This window comes from Leucopleurus acutus (assembly GCF_964270905.1).
Source record: "Leucopleurus acutus genome assembly, chromosome: 2".
NCBI classification, from domain to species: Eukaryota; Metazoa; Chordata; class Mammalia; order Artiodactyla; family Delphinidae; genus Leucopleurus; species Leucopleurus acutus.
Genome location: NC_139143.1, coordinates 59,178,831 through 59,200,262, shown reverse-complemented (window position 1 = coordinate 59,200,262; position 21,432 = coordinate 59,178,831). Strand labels below are relative to the sequence as shown.

Genomic DNA, 21,432 nt, shown 5'->3' with positions numbered 1-21,432 from the left:
TTGTGTGCTCTATATATATGCTAACACAGAAATATACATGTTTACCCATATTTGAGCTAATTCTTGTAAAAATTGTTTCTAGTTTATTTTGGAACATGTTTTATGGACTTAAACTAGGCCTGGAAGATAGCTAGAACCTAGATGGGCAAAGAAGAGAGGAAGTTCTCTAGTAGAAATAAATAGCATGAGCAAAGGCTTGGAGAAGAAAAAGAGTATAATGTATTTGGGGGACTTTGAAGAAGCTAGCAATATTGAAGGTTTATACTGATAATGAATGTTTACAATGGCTTTAAATACCAGGAAAAAAGGATTTTGTCTTTACCCTATAGAGAATAGAAAGCTATTCAAAGTTTTTGACTATTAATATAATATTAAGAAAGTATGTTTTAGTATTTATTACTTATAGATAATAAACAAATTAGTCACCTCCCCAAAATTTAAAAAAAAAATGTATAGGTCTGTGTAAAGTCAATTCAAAATGATCACATCTCTTTTCCTGAATATGTTCTTTCTCATTTTCTCTCCCTCTACTTCAGATTTGGTAACAAAGAGGAATACATGGCATTCATGAATGATTTTTTAGAACACGAATGGGGTGGAATGAAGCGCTTTCTTTTGGAGATCTCTAATCCGGACACCATCTCAAACACCCCAGGCTTTGATGGTTACATTGATCTGGGCCGAGAGCTTTCAGTTTTGCATTCCTTACTGTGGGAAGTAGTTTCCCAACTTGATAAGGTAAAGTAGGCGGGAAGGGTAACAGGAGATGGGAGGTAGAGAACCCTAATGTACCTGGATTCTGGAGAATATCTACAGAGTAATCACATTCATGCTTTCTGCTTGTTGAAAGCAACCTTTTGCCCTAGAAGTCTGGGAGGAAATAGTTATGATTTCTGAGTAAAATATGTGCCCTACAAACCAGGAAATTCTAATAAGCCACAAAATTATTAACATATATTTTTAAGTAGTTACCTGAATTAATGGAGTATATATTTCTATAAACAAATATGTTTGTGTATTTGCCTAGAAACTAATATCAAATATTGTTGTATGAAGCCTTATTCATGTATAGTAGAGTGAGAAGAAACTTCATGTAGTAATTTCTAACGGAAGTGTGGACTTAGAAAAATACTGAGACTATCACGTTTAAGTAACTTACCATGAGATTTATTTTTATCATGCAAGTCAGAGGGTTTAATATAACTATTAGTACCTATAGAGTTATGTGGGATCTGAAAATCCTGATGTTTTCTTTTCATCTGCAGATGTGAATTAAGAATAGAGAAAACAATTATCATTTTTAATCATTTATTTTCTGACTATAAGCTAAGAATTTTTTTGTATACCATATTAATAACTAAATATATACCATGCCAATCATTTTCTTCCTTCTCGAATTTTGCAAAGAGGAATAGAATTTGTTATGGAAAACAGTCTAACAGACTCTGGCTAGGTTTATCACAATAAGTATTTATTGATGTTTTTGTTTGCTACAGCTACTTTATAAATATCTGTGGTGGTATGTTAGAATAACTTCAAAAAACAAAGTTATTTTTCTGTGATAAGAATTTGTTTATTTGTTTTCCTCCATTTTCCTATTATCTTTATTTTTTTTGAGTCAGAACATTTTTTATTTTTTGAATTTTATTTTATTTTTTAATACAGCAGGTTCTTATTAGTTATCTATTTTATACATGTTAGTGTATATATGTCAATCCCAATCTCCCAATTCATCCCACTACCACCACCACCCTCAATTATCTTTAAAAACATTGCACCAATAAAATGAGGGAGAGGGGAGTAAAACCTATTAACAAAGACCACCTTCCTGAGGAAATGTAAATGGTAGGGTGTCCACTGGTGCCCAAAACATTTGTAAAATAATCAGCTGTTTCTTATTCTCAAGGACCCCTTCTTAACTTTTAGAAATGCTAGCTAGATTTTAAGTTGCAGCTATGCCGAGGGTAAATTCCTTGGATATGAATCATGGCTCAAGAGAGTCAAGCAAGTAAAGACATTCTTCAGATGGCACCTGTACTCATTTGAGCAGGGTAGAAGAGTCTGTTGAGAAGACAACGAAAACCCGGAGGCAGCCATGTAAAACTGCCTCATGGATGAAGGTTCCCATAAGACCCCATGAGAATGAGAATTCCCCAAAGAAAAAAATGATTGAGATGGATAAAGCAAATCATAAAAAGTTATTCTTCACTGAATAACTGCATCAGTGAGATGCAGATACAGTTATCTTCTGAAATCAACCTGGTTTATTCAGGGTCAAGGTCTTTTTAACAGGCTTTGCTGTGTAAACACACGTTCTCCTTTTTAATTTCTGTTTGGTCCTGGGAACCAGCAGTACATCTATCTAGACACATCTCATAGATGTGTCATAACTTTGCTGTTTAAATTCTTTTTAAAAAATTGTCTTGCTGATGCAAACTCAGCTGGCAGTAGGTCAGGGTTCCCAAGATTAAATGGCTAGTGGATGGCAATATCAACTGTGTGCCCTGCAGTGCTCTGGACCCCTGAATGCAACACCTTCTTGTATGTTGGCATGCATTTCTTTCCTCACATGATCCCTTTTCTTTGGAAGTTTCATCACACTAGCCAATCCTCTGGTCTTAAAGTTCTTTTTGGTTAGAAGGTGTTTGGTTCTTCCCCTACCCTCCCCCACCTTGATCTACCAGCCTCCCAAAGATTTAGTTTGCTTTGCATGTCTATTTCAGTTGGAATGGCAATAGTTTGGTTGTTTTGAGCATGTCTTTTAATTTTTATTTGCATAATCCTAATTTCTATTTCCTTTCTTTCCTCAATGTCTGCTGCATCTTGTTTCGCCTCCTCCATTCATCTCGACGCCATGGTTCTGCTGCTCCATAACAATGCATTATGAACCTGCCACTCCCATATGCAAACACCTACCCTTCCCTCCAACCTCCACCCCTCCATCAATGGGCATCGTTGTCCCAAAAACAATCTGTGGTGGATATCGCAATGCTTATTATCCAATTAGGGTGAAAATTCCTTCCTACAGGCGACCGTGGCAAAATTGGGACCTCTCCCTCGTGTTCTTGCTGATATTACCAAATCTCTGACTAATCCTACACCAATACAACAGCAACTGAGACGCTTCACTGAGCATAACTCCAGTCCAAATGTCAGTGGAAGCCTCTCCTCTGGGCTGCAGAAAATTTTTGAAGACCCTACTGACAGGTATGAATTTCAGAGAGAATTGGAACTACTTATCTCAGAGGGAGATAATATGTAGAGATTTGGGAAAAATCTATTTAACTTACTTGTTGAATTTACAACTTTAAAATCATGAGCAGTTGGAAAGAATCTTCTGAGATAAATCCAATTGTTTGCCATAATAATACACATGATCTAGGATACTTATTTTCTAGAATGATATTGTAGAGTTATATTCAACAAACTTATAAAAAGAACCTATGTCCTGCTTAATGGGAGACTAAGAGCTCTATGAAATTGATATTTTCAGGTATTGTAGCGCTCAAAAATCTGAGAACCTCAGTGGAAAATATTTTAGAGCTGGCTGTGTCAGCTGAACAGGTAGATACAGTGTTGATGCTTAGACTTTGTTTTCTGTATTGGCAAGACTTGTGTCTTTAGTAGGGACCCTTTGGTTGTGCACACAGAGCTTCTCGAAGGTTTAGACAGAACCAATTAACTATGAATTGGAATATCTTGGGAGGTGTAAAACCTAACTAGGAAATGATTGGAATTCTAGTCAAAATCTAAGACAGGGATGGAGTGGTCTATACAGTGTTATTCTCCGCCTTTGAAGAAAAACTAAAAATGTTGGATCTTATCCTAAGAATTGTGATGATGAAATCTGTGTTTAGAAACCAATGTAAGTCTCCACACCAGACCTCTGAGCCTTCTGAAGAGTTCATGTGCTTGAGTTGAGGAATCTTAACTCTGTTGAATTTGCCTCAGGAGTAATTAAGGGTCCTTTCTTTTTCCACAGTGATTTGCATAAACTAAAATCTCCAAGCCAGGACAACACAGATAGCTATTTCAGAGGGAAAACGTTATTGCTGGTTCAGCAAGCCTCCTCCCAGAGCATGACTTACTCTGAAAAGGATGAAAAGGAAAATAGCCTTCCTAATGGCCGGAGCATCTCCCTCATGGACCTTCAGGACACTCATGCCGCCCAAGTGGAGCATGCGTCTGTCATGCTTGACATGCCAATGCGCCTGACTGGAAGCCAGCTTTCCATAACCCAGGTGGCCAGCATCAAACAACTTCGGGAAACCCAGAGCACTCCCCAGAGCGCACCCCAAGTGCGAAGGCCCCTGCACCCAGCCTTGAACCAGCCAGGCAGCCTCCAGCCCTTGTCATTCCAGAACCCTGTCTATCACCTCAATAACCCAATTCCAGCAATGCCAAAGGCCTCTGTGGATTCCAGTTTGGAGAACCTAAGCACTGCCAGTTCCAGGAGCCAAAGTAACAGTGAAGACTTCAAACTCAGTGGACCCAGCAATAGCAGCATGGAAGATTTCACCAAACGTAGCACTCAGAGTGAGGACTTCTCCAGGCGGCACACTATGTCGGACAGACACATACCTCTTGCTCTGCCACGGCAGAATAGCACGGGGCAGGCCCAGATCCGAAAAATGGACCAGGCTGGGCTAGGTGCCCGAGCCAAAGCCCCACCATCCCTGCCACACAGTGCTTCCCTACGTAGCACCGGGAGCATGTCACTGGCATCTGCAGCTCTGGTGGCCGAACCTGTGCAAAATGGGAGCCGGTCCCGGCAGCAGTCCTCTTCCTCCAGAGAGAGCCCTGTTCCCAAAGTGAGAGCGATCCAGAGACAGCAGACACAGCAGGTAGGGGTGAGTGCTGGAGGGGGCTGCCAGGTACTTGGTCCAACTGTTTCCTCGGTTCTTTATATATAAATCATTGAGAAATCCAATTGCTAGCAGGGTTTCCACTTAAAACTATTTTTTGCAACCTTTTAATGGAAGAGGAAATGAAAAGTTTGGGAGGCTTCTGGCTAGATGAGGCAGCAGAATGTAGCTTGCCTCATTACTCTTAGGAGACTGTAACAACCACTCCAGGGGCCTTTCTGTCTCTTCAAGCAGCAGAGCTGTGATCTCAGCACTGAGAACAATCTGTGATGTTGAGTAATAATTAGACACTTAAGCTGTGAATCTGCAGGCCAAATCAACTAGGATGTATTTGGGGAATCTGGACATTAATCCTCCTTAATTTTTTTTCTTAAGTTTCCAGAATAAAGTTTTGCACTTTCAGCCAAGAGTTTAACGTAACTGCTCTCTACTCCATCCCCCAACTCCCTCTGGAAGTAGTAAGTCCCCGTGTGCCCTTTCCTGGAAATGGCTAGAAAAATAAACAACTGAGCACCTATAGAAGCAAGGTAAAGAAGAGAGGTAAAAAGATAGAAACACAGGTGGTTGACAAGTATTCTCTAAACATTTATGAAAATCTCTTATATTTCTATTTACATGGACAAGCCCAGCTCGTGTCTCACCTAAATTTAATATAAGATGATCAAACTTTTTTCTTCACAAATAAAAATGTTCCTTAAGAATTTTATCATCTCTTCTTTACAGATTACATTTTGAGGCACCAATCCATATTTGCTCTTGAAATAAACTAAGAACCTTATGAATGCATATATATATACATATCTTACTTTCATCTAAAAAAAATTTTTCTCCTAAAAAAAGCTTTGTTGAAGTTTTTTTGAAACCTAATCCTACTTTATTTGTATTAGGGAGCTTTGTGATTAGAAGAGTTCTGTGACAAATCCTTTTGTCAGCAGAATCACTGGTCAGAGGAGACTGCAGTGAGACCCCCAATGTATCTCTTTAGTATATTTGCGTTTTTATAGGTAGGCATTTACTGATTGGGCTGCTTCTGCCACCACTCTGCTGTGGTCAGAGCCCTTGCCTCTACTTTGATAATTATGGTTTAAAAAAAAATTAGAACATTTACAGAATCCTTAGATAAAGAAGTAGAAGAAGGGATGAAAACTTAAGCTGATTCTGGTAGGCAACTTCCTGGGCAAAACCTCCCAGTTGGTCAGTTCTTTCCTGAGAAATAAACTTTTTCTTCAGTCTTAAATTTTTCATTTTTATTTTGTTATATTTCCCCAAATTTCACCAATTCATTTGATTTAATACACATTTTCATTTAAAGAAAAGGAAAAAAGATTATACTCTATTAATTTACATAATGATTATATTATATAATTTTTTCCTTTTCTTTAAATGAAAATGCTTTTATATATATATCTTTTATATATATGTCATATATGTACATTTAATTTACGTTAGGAGGCTATCAGTCTCTCCCACCTTATTGTGAATTAGTTTCCATACTTTGATTTTATGCTAGCTTCTAGTTGAGATCAACCCCTTTCAGAGAATTAAATTGTTGACTGAGAGGAGAAAAGATAAGTAATTTCAGAGATGCAGTACTGTGTGGAGGCAGATGTCTACGTGGGGGTTTAGTGCAGCTTGAAGGCCCTGAGGATGAGATAAGGAGTAGAGAAGAATATCAGATTGGCAGAGAGGGGCAAGACAGGGCACAGGGTGGGCCCTCTGCCTACTTTTCAAAGGTGGATTTAGTCCCAGCCCTGGAGAGAAAAGAAGAATGCTTACCCTTCCCTTCTGTATCATGTTGGCCTCAATTCCCAGGACCCGTGACTCAGACTGACTGTTAATAGATATTGTAAATTAGCCTTTTGTGTGATCATCAGAAATGAATTGTCATTTATAATATCTGTGCTGTAGGAAAATATAACACCTATCATATAAGCACTACGTGCTTCTGTGTGTGAATAGAAAGCTGTTTGAATAGATGGGAGGTAGGAAATGCATATATGGTCTTCAGACAACCAATTAAAATACTTTTGAGCCATAGCCATTAATGAGCTTGGGAATGTCTATGTTATGTTGGCATGAAGTGAGGCATAGCCACAGCACAGCTTTACATATTCAGCCCCGTTTGTGCCTTTGCTGGTGCTGCCACTGTCATACCAGTTAAAACATAAATCACTGTATTTTGATTGCTCAATTTTCTGTTTTTTCTAACTGGCTTTTTCTATGCAGATGTTTTATTCTTTCAAACGTATGTTATTTTTTTTTGTTCCTTATCATTCTTGCTTGCTTTTCTCATCTCAGTCCCATGAAGCCTCTGATGTTCTATATAATCAGCACATTTTTTACGTAAATTCCTTTACATATTTTAATTGCAAATTGTGTTGGGGAATTCTTCTCTCCCAAAAACTGGAGGATTTCTTTGTGGGGATTGTTCTGCCGGCATTTGTAATTATTGGAGGTTTTGTCCCATGCAAATTCCATTTGTATCTTAGCACAAAGGAGCGGCCATTGTTGGCAATGTAACTAGCTTCAGTCTTCTCCATTTGCTGAGTAGGAAGGAAATAAAATCCTAGTTCTACAGAGAAGGAATTTTTTGACCCTTTTCGGCCTCTGTTTGGATTTCTTTTTAATCATTTTCCTCTCCATCTTGTTTTTTTGTGTATCATGTATTCTGTGCACATAATAGACTCTATTTACAATATATGAGTTGTTCAGATTATAGCGTGTTACCTAACCTTAGAAATTCTAATTTGAAGAGGCTTTTTAAATAGGTATTTGACAAGCCTATCAGAATGATGCTACAGTTTTCACATTTGGATTTGTTGAACCCTCGCCTAACCAACCTCTTCAAGGATTCTCAGTTTACTTACTAATTTAGTCAGCTCTTTCTTTGGTGTTGATAGCAATAGTGTTATTCATTTATGGGAACCTGACTATTTCAGACTATGGAGAAGCTGAAAGCAACAAGTCTTATTAATATCTAGTAAATAAACAGGGAACCGGCCTGTTCTCAGTCATCCTCAGCATAGCCAGGCTAACTGTAGGATCAGTGAAACTGCTTTCTCAGGCCCTTTTGCCCTAAAGCGTTATTATTTTTCCCAGAGAAACCCTATAAAAGCTTTATCTCAAAAGGGTGATATTCCTAATAGGAATCCGTGCTCCTTTTCATTTCGTCTTTTTCATCCTTCATTTTCTTTAATGATCCACTGTTGGAAGTCAATGAAGAAAATGCTCTTCTTAAGGCTATAGCTAAGCAAGATGGCATCTGAAACATTTACCAACCTCTTTTCTCAATTTCTTTGACTATAAACTAGAGGTAATAAATTTTGTTAGCTATCCAGCTTATAAAGGAGATAGAACAATCACTGAGGAAAAGCCTTTGATGTACTTCCAAAGGATTAGAGGAAAAACATAGGGTATCCTTCTCTTAGTAATAAATTATACTTTGGTAATGAATTCTAAAGAGAATCCAAAGTAATAATAAATGAATAATATTTTATTGAACATCAATTGTGCAATGGCATAGTCACTACCATTCCAAAAGAAAAAAAATTCTATGATATATGGTGCCATGCTTCAAGGGTTGACAGTCTAATCAGGAAATAAGACCAGCACTCAGAAGACCAATCAAGTAGATGTAAAAGACAGTATATAGTTCTTTCATATGAAGAACATATTACAATAAAAAATAATTTTGAAAAAAATTTTGAAATAAAAATCACCTCCATAGTCTTCAATGTAGATAAAACTATTTCTGATTTGTTCAATATTACTTCTCTGCTCTTTATAATTATGTAAAGGTTTTATCATAAATACAAGGAATAGTTACATTAGTCTGATTTATTTTTTTAAAACTTATTGACCACCTACCGTATGCCATGCAAAGTGCTAGGGTATATGAGGAAGTGGTTGAAAAACAGATTCAACCAATAAAATAGGAATAGACTGGAATGCCCAGTTCCCATTGTACACTGTCTCATAATTCACTGGACATTGTTAGTCTTTCTGAAGATATGGTAGCTACCAACACCAGTGAAATGAACCAACTCTGTTTTTACAGCTTCTCACTTTACATTTTATGCCTAGATTACCTAAGAAGTTGTTTTTAATATGCTTTTAGGGGCTAAGATCTCTCTTTAGTATGTTCTTAGGGATACTATTAGCTTGTACTGCGTTTATTGGCATTCAATAAATAGTTACTCGTAACAAATCACAGGGGAAGAAAGTTCTTGCGAACAACATATTGTTAACTATAAAGCAGAAAGCTACTGAATTAGCTTCCTTGAAGTTACAAATTCCAAACATTAAAGTTATTCATTTTAGTGGCTACTTTATCTCAAGCAGCAGCTGAATAGAAAATCCTGGTTTCACAGAAAAGCAGCTCTCCTGTGCCCTATGTGGTAAAGGGGTAAGATTCTAAAATTAAAAAGGCATTTGTCTCCTTTAAGTATTGACTTTCTATTAATTTTTAAAGACTCAGAACCATAATATTTTGCCTTTCAGGTGTACATATATCAAATAAAAACCTAAACCCCTTTTTAAACTATTTTTCTCTAAATACTAAAGCAATTTATTGTGCTCCGCTTTCAAAATCCAGTAGGAGGAGAACTAGGGTGTGTGTGTGTGTGTGTGTGTGTGTGTGTGTGTGTGTGTGTGTGTGTGTGTGTGTGAAGTACCTTGTAGTTTACAAACTGCTTTTACATGCCATCTCATTTGTTTCTCATAACTTTTGAAGTAGATAATTATTATCTTTTTTAATATAAATGATACTATAGTCTATAGGTCAGTGTTTCCAAAGTGTGATACTCAAAACTATTTAAATATACAAGGTACTTAATCAATCATTTAATTATTTTAACACATATTAGAAAAATATCTAACCATTAATATAAAATGTATTTATAAATTTATAATATATATAACATTAAACTCATGATTTTACTGATAATATTGCTTAGCATAAGGACTTAGCTAACTGAAAAAGGTTGTTTTAAAGAGATGATAAATATTATATCAGTGACAACGTGGTTATGACAAAAATAATGAGAATGATACACAAATGAATGAAGTATAAGAAGCCTGCCTACCATAGTGGAGATGAAGGTAGACTTTTTAAGAAGTGAGGGTACTGAAGTTTAAGACATGTTTATGTTTTTCTTGACACAGTGGAGGAAATGGCTTTAAAGAAGGAATTTCTAAAAGTTCATTCACCGTTGCTTGTGTGTGCCTCAGGCATGAAGCTGTTTTTTATCGATATGTATCTGTAATCTGTTTGTAAATCAGCCAAACCAGGTTCTTCTTCAAACCTTTAGGAAATACCCTCATACTACTTTTGTATGAATATTTTTTAAAGTCTCCCCCAAATAACCTTTTTGTCTCTGCAACCAATTGTTTTCATCTAGTCTTTCTAAATCTCAAAGTCATCAAGATACCCCTTATTTTAAAATATCTATATATTTAGAGTTTAACCGGGTTTTATTCCAAAATGACATAAAGATTCTTAAGGTACATAGCTCTGCATGGGAGAGAAAATTCCCTTCCAATTATTTATAGAGTATTGGTCCTCAAAATAGAAATTCATTTTAATTATAAAAAGGCTAACTCACATAAAAATGCTTTGTTCTGTCTATCTGTCTCTCTCTTTCTTCTCAAGAAAGCCAGAGAAAAAGAATTTGTTGTCTATTTCTAGCACTGTTTATGGAGAAAGCACTAATGTTCAGTAGCCCAATATAAATTGTCATATCCAGGGCCAGTTTTCTAAGCATAAATACAGTAATAACATCTAAGTTCTATAGTACTCCATAGTTTCCAAAGAACTTTCACATACATTATATTGTTCAGTCCTTAGAACTCCCTGGGAGATGGTCAGGATAGGTTGTGATGGTAGTGGTAGCCCTATTCAATAGATTTGGAAAAAAGTATTTAAGAGATTACGTGACAATGTAAGTAGCAGAATTGCTACTCAAAGCCAGAATTCTTATCACTCTGCATATCTATTGGAAAAGGGCAATTTATCTAGCTATCCTAACTGGATAGAAATATCCCTTAGACTATGTTGATGTCCATTGTTTTGATCCTGTATTCATCAAGAAACTTTCTGGTAAAATATGGACTTCTGAGTGATGTTAACCCATGAAGAAGTCAGTGTCTGTAAAAATGACCAATATCACTTTTTTTCTCTTTCCCTAAATGGTTGATGTGAAAATTAAGAATTTGGCATTCTGATATATAAATGTGTACCTTGTGAGTTGTTTAGCATTAATCAATTCCTTGGTTCCTGATCATCCCTGGTTAAGCAGATGTTTCCTCACCTGAGCAATCAACCATCAACTTGTGCTTTCCTTCTCTCATTCTGTCATCATCGTAATTTCATTAGGTAATGACCTAATGAAACCATTGGACTAATTAACAATTTTAAGGCCTTGGCTTTCCCTCTTTGGAGGGAAAAAACGGCAGGTTCTTAGCTGTGATTTCTATTCACAACATTTCAGAAGATTTTGTCCTTGTATAAATGGATATTCTCTTCCCTCACCACCAGCCTTTGCAGTAACAAAATATTATTTAGAACTGGGAACATTTAACAGAAACAGGGATCACAATAATGTCTTCTAAGAATAGCTCTCTTTGTGAAACCTAACTGTGGATGAGCTCTTTTTGGAGATGCTAATAGGTATTTCTGACGCAGGTTCAGTCACCTGTGGACTCTGCCACAATGTCCCCAGTAGAGAGGACAGCAGCCTGGGTTCTGAACAATGGGCAATATGAAGAAGATGTAGAAGAAACCGAGCAAAATCAAGATGAAGCCAAGCATGCTGAGAAGGTAGAACCTAGTCTGTCTTTATTGCCCACACAGTGATAGGCCACCCAAAGGGTCGTCTAGCCAAGGAGATGATCTCCCCAGGGTCCCCAACTTCAGCTCCACCTCTTATGTTAACCCTTATATACGTATCTGTGTATGATAATTCAGGTAGTGTCTGTGTTTGAAAATATGCGGAAATGTCCATCAAGCTGGGGTGGGAGGATTAGCTCTAATTTTTTTTTTTTTTTTTAATATGAGGTGACTTAACTTGGAGAAAACTCTGCTACTCGTTTCTAGTCATTTTAGGTGAATATTTAGTGTTTCTGTATAACTAACCAAAGTCAAGATTACCCTTGGACTAGACTTCCATTCTATATCTTTGTAATGATTTTGTCTTTTTTTGTTTTTCTTTGTTTATTTATTTATTTATTGGCTGCGTTGGGTCTTCGTTGCTGTGCAAGGGCTTTCTCTAGTTGCCACAAGCAGGGGCTACTCTTTGTTGCGATGTGCAGGCTTCTCATTGCAGTGGCTCTCTTGTTGCAGAGCACAGGCTCTAGGCACATGAGCTTCAGTAGTTGTGGCTTGCAGCCTTCAGTAGTTGTGGCTCGTGGGCTCTAGAGCGCAGGCTCAGTAGTTGTGGTGCATGGGCTTAGTTGCTCCGTGGCATGTGGGAATCTTCCTGGACCAGGGCTCGAACCCGTGTCCCCTGCGTTGCCAGGCAGATTCTTAAACACTGCGCCACCAGGGAAGTCCCTTTTTTTGTTTTTCTTTTCACCTTTTCTGGGTAAAGAACTTGTAACACTATAGCTGTTTTTTTAAAAGACACTGACTAAAAAAAAAAAAGACATTATCTATTGCTTCAGTTTTGTTTCGTTTTGTTTTGTTAAGAAAAGCTGACATGAAGAATAAGGATTATCAAACAAGAACATTGACACCATGTATGGCATTACCTCATTAACAGCCAGACAAGTAGCTTCTGCTTACTTATCAGCAGGAACCTAAACTATTCTTATTGACGTAGTCTACCTCTTCAAACTGTATAAGAACTGTCATCTTTGACCTTCTGGATTAATAAGCATAGTGTAGGACCATGACGTTGGATAAGCAGAAGCTAACTGTCTGATTGTCAATTAAATGGAATATTATGTAAAAATAACATTGCATTTTACAAAGCAGCATACGGATTTATCATTAATTACTAATGAATTTAAATAGGCCATATACAAGACAGCTTAATGCTTCTCACCTCACCCATAAATTTGACATTCCAGTTACTCAAACTCCAACCCACAGCAGCTTCAGTACAAGAAAGGGCCATGTAACCAATTGAATTATATAAAGCTTTAGTGAATATAAATTTATATAAAGCTTTAGTGAGAAAACAGACATGTGTTCCAACAAGCAGTAGCAAACTGGGCAGATGAACGATATCGTGAAAATGGGCCAAGAGGCAGTATTAATCAGCCCCAGAGAACATGTAGGCCTTTTGCTTAGAGCTTGTGACCTGAATGTTTTACACTTTTATAGCTGGGGAGAAAGCAGCAATAGCCTATTCTGCCATAAAATTCTATTTATTGATTTAGTAACTTAACATTATAGAAGTGCTGCTTGCTCTCTAAAGGGCTGGCTCTAGTAGGGTGAAAGAATGGCAGTCTGATGAGTGAAGGCATGTCAGAGATCCTGCAGTACAGGTGATGATACAGAAATCTTTTCTCATGTAGACAACTGGCTTTTGGCTTATTTTAAGTCATTTGTCAGGCTTCTAAATGCTTGATCTTTTTTTTTTCCTGCTCCCATTTGATACGGTCACAGATTGGATGTGGCTTGCAGGAACTGGTAGTTTAATGTGGAGAGTGATACATAGATATATAGGTTTGGAGTGCCAAGGTAAGACTAAAAATGTAATTTTAGGAGGCGGGCAGAGCTCCTAAGTGATGCCTGTTGATAATTTTAAAGAACGTCAGCAGCCCGTGGAATGGCAGTTCAGGCAGCATCCAGCTCCATTGCCTAGGGTTTCTATCATAAAAAATAAATCACTAACGTCTAAAACCAGCATAACTCCAGTATTTCTCTCCTTGTCTGTGGTGCCTCTTCTCTGCTCTAGTACGAACAGGAAATTACTAAACTGAAGGAGCGCCTGCGAGTGTCCAGCCGGCGGCTAGAGGAGTATGAGCGCCGGTTGCTGGTGCAGGAGCAGCAGATGCAGAAGCTGCTGCTAGAGTACAAGGCCCGGCTGGAGGACAGCGAGGAGCGGCTGCGCAGGCAGCAGGAGGAGAAGGATAGCCAGATGAAGAGCATCATCAGCAGGTCAGAGGTCACCTGGTGGTGGACGTGGGCTAGGTAGCTAGGGCTGCAAAGAGGTGGGACGATGAGCCAGAGAATCCTAAAGCAATGGCAGCAAAAGCCATTTGCAGCTCTGCATGTCCTCTGTGGTACTTGGTACAAAGGTGACGGCTGACTATATCTCTTACACTTTTCTAAATGTGAGACCTTAGTGCACTTCCTTTGAAGATAGAGGTAGTCTATTTTCCTTTAGTTGTAACAATTAGAAAAAATTAAAACTTAGTGACTCACTTGAGAGGTCTTAGAGGAAAACTGAATCTTAAAAATGTACATATTCAATGTCAAAGCCTAACTTAGTTTTTTACAGCAAGCCCAGAGAGGTGGAAGGGAGTTTCATGGGATGTCTTCAGGGCCAGAGAATCAAGGGAGAAGGCCAAGGACGTCCAAGGGAGACTAAGGGAGGGGACAATTTTACCAAACACTACATAGCACTTACTATGGGCCAGGTACTTTTCTAAGCACTTTACAGATAAAATTTGTTTAATCTGTTAATAATAATTTGATTAATGCCAACCTCTGAAGTAGGCATTATTATTATTCTCATTTTACAAATAAAGAAACAGGCAACAAATTCATTAAGTCACTTGCCCAAGGTCACTTAGTGTTGCTGCTGGGATTTGAAACCACGCCGTCAAGCCCCAGAGTCCATGCTCATGACCACTGTGCTTCAGTGTTGTTAAATGCTGTAGGCAGGTCAAGTAACTTAAAGTCAGAGAAGGTTTGCTGTTTTAGCAGCACATAAGTATTTAGCAGTCTTACCGAGAGGCTTTTCGTGGAGTTTAAACATCAGGGGGCTAAGATGTGAATGGTGGAAGAGAAAGAAAGTAGACCTACTATGTGTAGAGTACGCTCTGAGGAAACTTAGCTGTTCAGGGGAAGAGAAAGGTCAGCTGTTACAAGGTAACAAGATTAGGAGAGGATTTGGTTTTTGTGGGTTGGTTTGCTATTTTAAGATGAAATAAGTTGTGCTGAGGAAAGGATCTGATAGAAAAGAGGGAGATAATAATTGTGGGAATGCTGTTCCAGAGGAGGTAAAAATCCAGTCCCAGTAGAGAAATCAACTTTGGATGTCTTCTTCTAAGGTGGGTGAGAAGATAGAGCGTGGTTGCAGATCTTGTACTAGGAAGGAGTGACAGTACTGAGCTGTCCTGAGTGTGGGTTTCTTGTCCTCTACGTTAACCAGCTCTCTCCTTGAAGATATTGATCTCTCCTTACTACCCCATTCTAGGCTAATGGCTGTGGAAGAGGAATTGAAGAAGGATCATGCTGAGATGCAAGCAGTTATCGATGCAAAGCAAAAAATAATTGATGCACAGGTAAGCAGGTTCTTAGTCTAGTGGAAGGCACTTGTTTATAATAACTTATCTCCTGACTTCCCACCCTTTGCAAATGCCAAGGCACATGATGGACAATAGGTCACTGGAAAGTTCTCAGCATTACCTTGTGAAGAGTAAAAGAGTTTCTTTGTGACCTCTATGACCTTTTCTTTCCTTTACTGGTGACAAGTCTGTTAACCTAGCAAAGTTTTAGCGTGCTTAGTGCAGTTGCTCGACAAATCTCAACCTAGTGCATGATGGGGTTTACTTCTTTCCTTCTGGAAAGGAGGGGATTCTCTAAGGGGGTACCTGTGAAAAGTACACTGCATGTGTCTGGCTTGTGACCTCCACTGACCATTGCTTGGCTATGATGTTCACAGTCTTGTCAGTCACGTCCACTGTGCCATCAGCCTCTGGCCCCAAACAGTAGTCTAGCTGCAGGGGAAAGACAGGGTTATAAAAGGTACCCTTCCTTGTTATTCTTTTGGTTCCGGATTTGGCATTGATGCCTGGGATTCGCTTGGCTGCCCTTCTCTGTTGGCGCTGTGCTTGGAGAGCCTCTTTTGGTTGATGAAATCAGAACCTGGGCCTCTGCTCACTGCAGCTTCTACCTGTGATAATAATGGCATGACGGATGACTGCCAAGAGCACCCCCTCCCAGGTTCATGTCAGTGATCAGAGCAAAACCCAGGAGGCAGGAAATGTTTCTAATTCCTTTTTCATTTTATCAGTGCAAAACATGGTTGTATTTCTTAGAGTGAAACAAATAAAAAACGGCAGTGCAGCTTGGATGTGGCTGGTCTGGCCACTGAATGTATCACCTCCCTGAAGACCACCCAGCCAGGTTTGCGTTTCTCACCCTTAAGTACCATATCATTTCCCTCAGCTCTGAAATAAAAATGGGAGCAAGGACTTTATGTCCAACTTTCTTCTCTCCTTATCAGCCAGTAGTCAGTCTATGGCAGAGCCCCCAGTATTCTTAAACACGCATTTTACCCCCAGTCTAGTTTCCTGACAGGGCTAATACGGGATGGGGTTTATTTTTCAAAGGAATTGGGAGTAAGGCTGAAAGCACAGCCATGGGAAGAGTGCGTCATGGGCCTCCTACTCCCTCACATACACGAGACCCGGCAGTCGAGGGTGAGTTGTGATGCTCTCTCGTCAGCACGGTTCCCAGAATATTTTGGACCTTTGAATTCTGCAGTTTCTGGATATTTAGACCTCCTAAGAATCAGAAGAAAGTTCTTACTTGGTCCATTTTTTAAACTTTTCTAGGTGTCCCCAAGGTAGGTGAGGGACGGGTAGCAGAGACAAGGCCTTCTCGACAGGCACACTGTAAAAATTCATCTGAGAGGCTTAAGAGAAACAGTCTGGATAAAGAAGGCAATTTAGTCAGGGAAACAAGTGTTGATAAGTGTTCACTTGGGGATCTTCAATGTGACAGTGTAAAGCAGAGAGAGTTCTATTAATAACTACACCCGAACAGATTTTAGTTCTAATGAAATCATACAGACCGTTTTAATAACTTCAGCTTGTCTAAAACCGAGTCAGTCTTAAGCAGAGGGAGCTTGGGGGTGTCGTAGTCGTGGCTCTGTGCATACAGTATTTCCACTTTCTCGGTTGCCTGTCAAGACAACCTCATCATTAGCTTCTGAAGATTTCTACCCCACCTCTGCCCCCATTTTGACGTCTAGAGTAAGATGACTGGGTATGGAGCAGGAGTCATAGGCATAGAAGGTGAAAGCAAGGGAGGGAATCAGTTTCATCAGGGCTCAAAAACTCTGGAAAGTAAGGACCTTCTCTCAGTTAACACGAGGACGTCACCATTCAGGAATGGGAGAACTGTTATCCTCAAAGCATCAGTCAATGTCAGACTTGTGGTCTGGCTAAACTAGATAACAGTTTGGGTCCATATTTCAGGCAGTGGTTTTCAAATGGTTTGATTCTGTGGACTGTTTTGGCGGAACCAGAGGTGCCTCCCATAGATGGCTTTCCAGCTGTTCCTGCTGACCATTCAAGAACAAGGGCTTCTCTCAACGAAATTTATTACTGTATAATAAATTTTCTACTGGAGGCTCACTATGGATCCCTAAAGAACACTTGGAGAATCCGTTAGACCACATTTTGAAAACCACTGCACCATGCACAGCACAGATGATAAACACTAAAACTAGTTTTTTAAAAAATTATAATCTCCTTAAAAGGAAGGTTTCCCAATTCCAGCTGTTGTCTCACTGATACATTAAAATCTTATTCTAGCAAAAGACTATGAAAATCCTTTAGTGTCTTTTGTAACAAATGACTTTTCCTTTGAAAGGATAAGTCTTACATCTTAAGTGTTTGATGGAGCAGAGCAGCCCTTCTGGCATTATTTAATAGAATGAGGACATGTTTGGGGGTGAAAGCTTCCCAGTGACGGAACCCATACTTTTATGTCCCTGGCATCTGCCTTGGTGCCACTGGCAGTTAAAAAATATTTCTGAAATGAATTGCTTTCCTTATACTAGCAATGGGCCCAACATTTCCCAAAACAGGACAGGTCAGGTACCCAGCAAACTGGTTTCCATCTTCTCTCTCAGCAGCCCTGTGCCCCTACAGACAAGACTGGTCCCTGAACTCAGCCTCTCCATCTCCTCGAGTCAGTTTATGCTCCAAAGGCTCCACCGGGGTCAGCCACTTTCTATTGGAACTGGGAGAGGATGAGTACTCCCCTGGTGACCCTGTCCTGGGCCTTGTAGCACCACCATGGAGATCCTGGTGATGGTACTAAGGGACCATTTCTTAAACATCAGACCAGGGACTGTGCCACCTTTCACCCACCCCCGGATCTCTCCATATGACTCAGGTGGAGAACTTCCTCCTAGGAGAAGCAAGCAGCTGCCTAGTTACTGTTGCAAGTGATATCTCCGCTGTGTTAAATTACAGGTCATAAATGGAGATGAGATTATGCAAACAGGCAAGTAACCCGTCCATTCTCTAGCTGAGCAGTTCCCAGCCCTGGCCCGGTGCACTGGCCTCCTACACATTCCAGCTCCTGCACTCCCCACACTTGAAATCCTTCCTGTCAGGCAGGAACTAGATTGCTTTGCCGTTCAATCCAGGCAGAATGGAGAAGTCAAGGCCATCTTTTGCCAACTGAACTTGACTTTCAAAAGTCCCTGTTTGATTTTTTTTTGTTTTGTTTTTTTTTTTTGTTTTACTTTGAAAGGTTGGCAGTGGGGGGAGTTACAGAAGGGAGTTTCTCCACTTGGAAACTTTCAACTGTTTAGTAGAAGGGCTGCTTGACTTCAGCTGTTACTCTTGCAGGAAATAAAGAAAGACAATCATTCTTAGCCTTTTTTGACCCTTTAAGAATCAAATAATTTTTCATGAATACCTAATTTCTTTGGATCAACCCTAGAGAATCCTGCACTCCTTAGAATTGAGGCATTATAATTTATCCTAATACTGATATATCTTTTCTTTTTTAATCATTTTTAGATATTACCAGGTTATCTGCTTAGAGATCATTTCTAACCATAGGGGGAAACATCATATCTGGCTCCCACCCCTTTTCTCCTGGTAACCACTGGCCAACCCTTACTGACTTTTAAAAGATCTATACTTGTTATCCCAGTAAATTCCACTGGCTGTAATTTTTTTAATTATTATTTTTTTTAAGCCTAGTAGTTCTTTCTTTCTTTGAGTTTTGCTTATCCTTAAAACAAGTTACCTTTCCAAAGTAAAAAGCATCTTAGGCTAGATTAGGGGTTAGTTAATAATGCTGATTTTTTTGTATCTTACCACCTGAGTTCTCCATCAAGGAAAGGAAAAAAAAATGTTAGTAATAACAAGTGTGAGCTAGTTTTTTTCATACTTTTGAAACTGTGACCACCAGCCCTGCTGCCATACAGATCCCCGCCCCACCCCCAAAGCAGGAGATTAAAGGGAAGCCTTACTTGATGCTGTTGTTGCATATGCTTTTACCTAAATTGCCCCCCAGGGCAGTGGTCTTCACTCTGCATCCTTGGGCAGCACATTTCTGGCAGAGCAGTGCTGCTCACGGCCCTGTGGAGCTATGCTGTAACAGCAAGGAGTAGCATCTAACCCTCAGCCCTTGTATGTACTCTCTGAACCTGACCATGACTATCCTTACCATGCTTTTCCCTGAGTAAATTAAAACACTCCCTGGGTAGAAAAGCTCTTTTTGGCTTTGGGGATTGTTCCTCACATGCTTTTGTTTTCTTTTTTTTTTGATATCATAGATGTAGGTAAAGACTGTCCTTCTTAGCGTTAACTTGTTTTCTAAAAAATGGCAACTTCATGTAGGAAAGGTTCTAGGATGATTTACCTAGCTGGTGAAGCTAAGACTAGGATTTCTCTCCTAGTCTTTGTGAGACTGATAATATTTTGATGGGATGATTTTTATTTTTGTTTAATTTAGATGAGCCTACTTTTCTCTAGATTGCCATTTTTTCCCTCTTTTTTCTCTTGGTTTTTTTTTGTGTATTCAACAGTCTTTGGTTCCAAAATATTTGTTCTAAGCCTTTTTTTTTCCCCCCCCCAAGATTCAAAAGTAAAATGAAAGCAGTCTCCTTATTGGGTAGCTTTCCTGGAGTACCTCTGAGCTGGAATGAGTCTAGGAGCTTGTGTTCTCTGTTTGTTTTCATGTGTTATGTTTCTGGCATCCCCCTTTGGCCACATCTCCCTTCCCATATTCAAATAACTCCTTGGTCTGAGCTTTTGGCTGCTTCTCCCCCTCTTGCTGTTGCATCCTCACTTTGTTGGTGACTATAAACTGCCACCATGTATTGTTTCAGTTTTGAGCACCATGTGAATTCTTTCCAAATGTGACTGATGTGCCCCCTTCGGGGTCTAAGAACCCATAGATCACATGCACTTCTCCTCTGTGAAATGAAACCTCTGGTGCTTCTTTCTTTGCCACCTAATTCCCATGTTTTAGTTTTGACCCAAAGTACTTAATACAGCAAGGCAGCTTGACACCTCTGTTTCATAGTCTGACGTAACACATGGTGTCATTTTTACATGATGTCCTAGGGTCCCAAGGGATGATTAATAACAAATCCTGCTAATGCTGAAAGGAAAAAAGAGAGAAAATAAACACAGACCCGTTGGGCTCAGGGGAAGCTGGCCTGACTAGGGTGCAGAAAGAGGCAGAGACGTTCCATTTGTCTGGGAAGCATCATGTGTACTGCTGTTTGATAGAAAGCATTAGAACAGTCATTCAATAGAATATTACGGTGTAGTTGCCTGCATGGAGCCAGAATAAAGCCATGATTGGTGTGTTGTAGGAAAAACGGATCGTGTCGCTGGATTCGGCCAACACCAGACTGATGAGCGCGCTGACCCAAGTGAAGGAGCGGTACAGCATGCAGGTCCGCAATGGCATCTCCCCCACCAACCCCACCAAGCTTTCCATCACGGAGAATGGTGAATTCAAAAACAGCAGCTGCTGATGGGCTTTGTGAATAGACAGACTGTGGGAGGAGACAGAAGGAAATGCCCCCGCTCTCCTGTCCCCAGCCCTCTCCCCAGCCCCACCAGGTTTACAGAATGTTGCTACTTCAGAACAGCAGGGTTGCGAGCAACTCTCCAATGAAGAAAGGAACCTTGTCTTTCAGGGCATAAGGCTAAGACTTCCAAGGTCGACGCTTCCTCCCCACCCCCCCGGCTCTGTGTACATAGGGAACTTAGTTCTGGGCCATGTACAGAAAATACCACTGTAATATACCCAAAGGAAGTTAATAATGTAGATTACCTTTTTAATTATTGCTATTTTTATTATTGTTATCCTCTTGTTGAAAGCACTGCAGTTGTTAGAGGAGGCAAAGTAGGAGGTACATGTGAATGAGAGATGAGCCTGGCGGCTCACCTGGTAGAGACCACGTGTCTGTCTGATAGAGCACACAGACCGCAGTAGGACATTGTCAGAATGAGTTTTTCAGGGATTCCTCTGCCAGTTTAAAAACCCCACTCTGGTTCCCTTGTCCTTTAGGAAAACATGCAAATACCGAGATCCAAACAAAACAGTTTATCCCATTGAGCAACGAAGACTGGTTCTGGATGGACAGCTATCTGATTTGGGGATACACTGTTCCAGAGGACACAGATA

At 39.6% G+C, this 21,432-nt stretch overlaps 1 protein-coding gene across 2 annotated transcripts in view; it reads left to right on the top strand.

Annotated features, from left to right (window-relative positions):
- Nucleotides 1–20,776, top strand: part of RASAL2 (RAS protein activator like 2) — a gene marked incomplete at both ends in the record, with an annotated part of 376,959 nt that extends 356,183 nt beyond the window's left edge. For both annotated transcript variants that reach the window (XM_082834329.1, XM_082834328.1), the window contains 7 exons: nt 537–738; nt 3,008–3,207; nt 3,983–4,844; nt 11,548–11,682; nt 13,766–13,968; nt 15,233–15,320; nt 20,612–20,776. In XM_082834329.1, coding sequence (XP_082690455.1) covers nt 537–738; nt 3,008–3,207; nt 3,983–4,844; nt 11,548–11,682; nt 13,766–13,968; nt 15,233–15,320; nt 20,612–20,776 — 1,855 coding nt within the window. The remainder of the gene's footprint in view (nt 1–536; nt 739–3,007; nt 3,208–3,982; nt 4,845–11,547; nt 11,683–13,765; nt 13,969–15,232; nt 15,321–20,611) is intronic.
- Between the last annotated feature and the right edge of the window lie 656 nt (nt 20,777–21,432).